The sequence below is a fragment of the Cyprinodon variegatus genome, unplaced genomic scaffold (assembly GCF_000732505.1).
Source record: "Cyprinodon variegatus isolate N-32 unplaced genomic scaffold, C_variegatus-1.0 Scaffold1910, whole genome shotgun sequence".
Classification (NCBI taxonomy): Eukaryota; Metazoa; Chordata; class Actinopteri; order Cyprinodontiformes; family Cyprinodontidae; genus Cyprinodon; species Cyprinodon variegatus.
Window position 1 is genome coordinate 9,214 of NW_015152363.1, and position 539 is coordinate 9,752.

The 539-nt window shown below is 46.9% G+C and overlaps 1 protein-coding gene across 7 annotated transcripts in view; it reads left to right on the forward strand.

Moving 5' to 3' along the window:
- LOC107104835 (leucine-rich repeat flightless-interacting protein 2-like) overlaps positions 1-539 on the forward strand; it is a 17,610-nt gene that overhangs the window by 9,207 nt on the left and 7,864 nt on the right. For all 7 annotated transcript variants that reach the window (XM_015404950.1, XM_015404947.1, XM_015404948.1 and 4 more), the window contains 2 exons: positions 313-357; positions 435-485. In XM_015404950.1, coding sequence (XP_015260436.1) covers positions 313-357; positions 435-485 — 96 coding nt within the window. The remainder of the gene's footprint in view (positions 1-312; positions 358-434; positions 486-539) is intronic.

Genomic DNA, 539 nt, shown 5'->3' on the forward strand with positions numbered 1-539 from the left:
AAAGTGATGCCAATTCAGCAGTTGATAGATACAGGAATGTATTTTATAGTTTATTTTTATATATTTTTGAATTATTTTCCTTGGTCAACCTGCATGCTATCAGGATGCTGCTGTTGTTCACCATCACCTCCTGCCTTTAGCTCCATCCTAATATGTGTGTTTTAAACCCATCGGCATGTCTGACAGGCAGACTGTTCTCCCTGCTCTCCGTCTGTCAGGCTGATTGTTCTCCCTGCTCTCCGTCTGTCAGGCTGACTTATGCCTCTTTCTTCTTCTCCATCTGAAACTTGTTTCCTCTTCATGGCCTTTCAGGAGGACAGTGAGCGCTACTCGCGCCTTTCACGGAGACACGCCTCGGTCTGTATGTCTTCTTCTTCTGTGGTTTCCTGGACCCCTGACCAGCACACATTTATATTCTTATTGTGTGTCTGCAGGTCTCTGATGATGAGGAGAGGATGTCTGTGGGCAGCCGAGGCAGCTACAGGGTGAGTCGACCAGAAACCTTCTGAAGGTCCAAGAATCGTGGATCAGAGGCATGA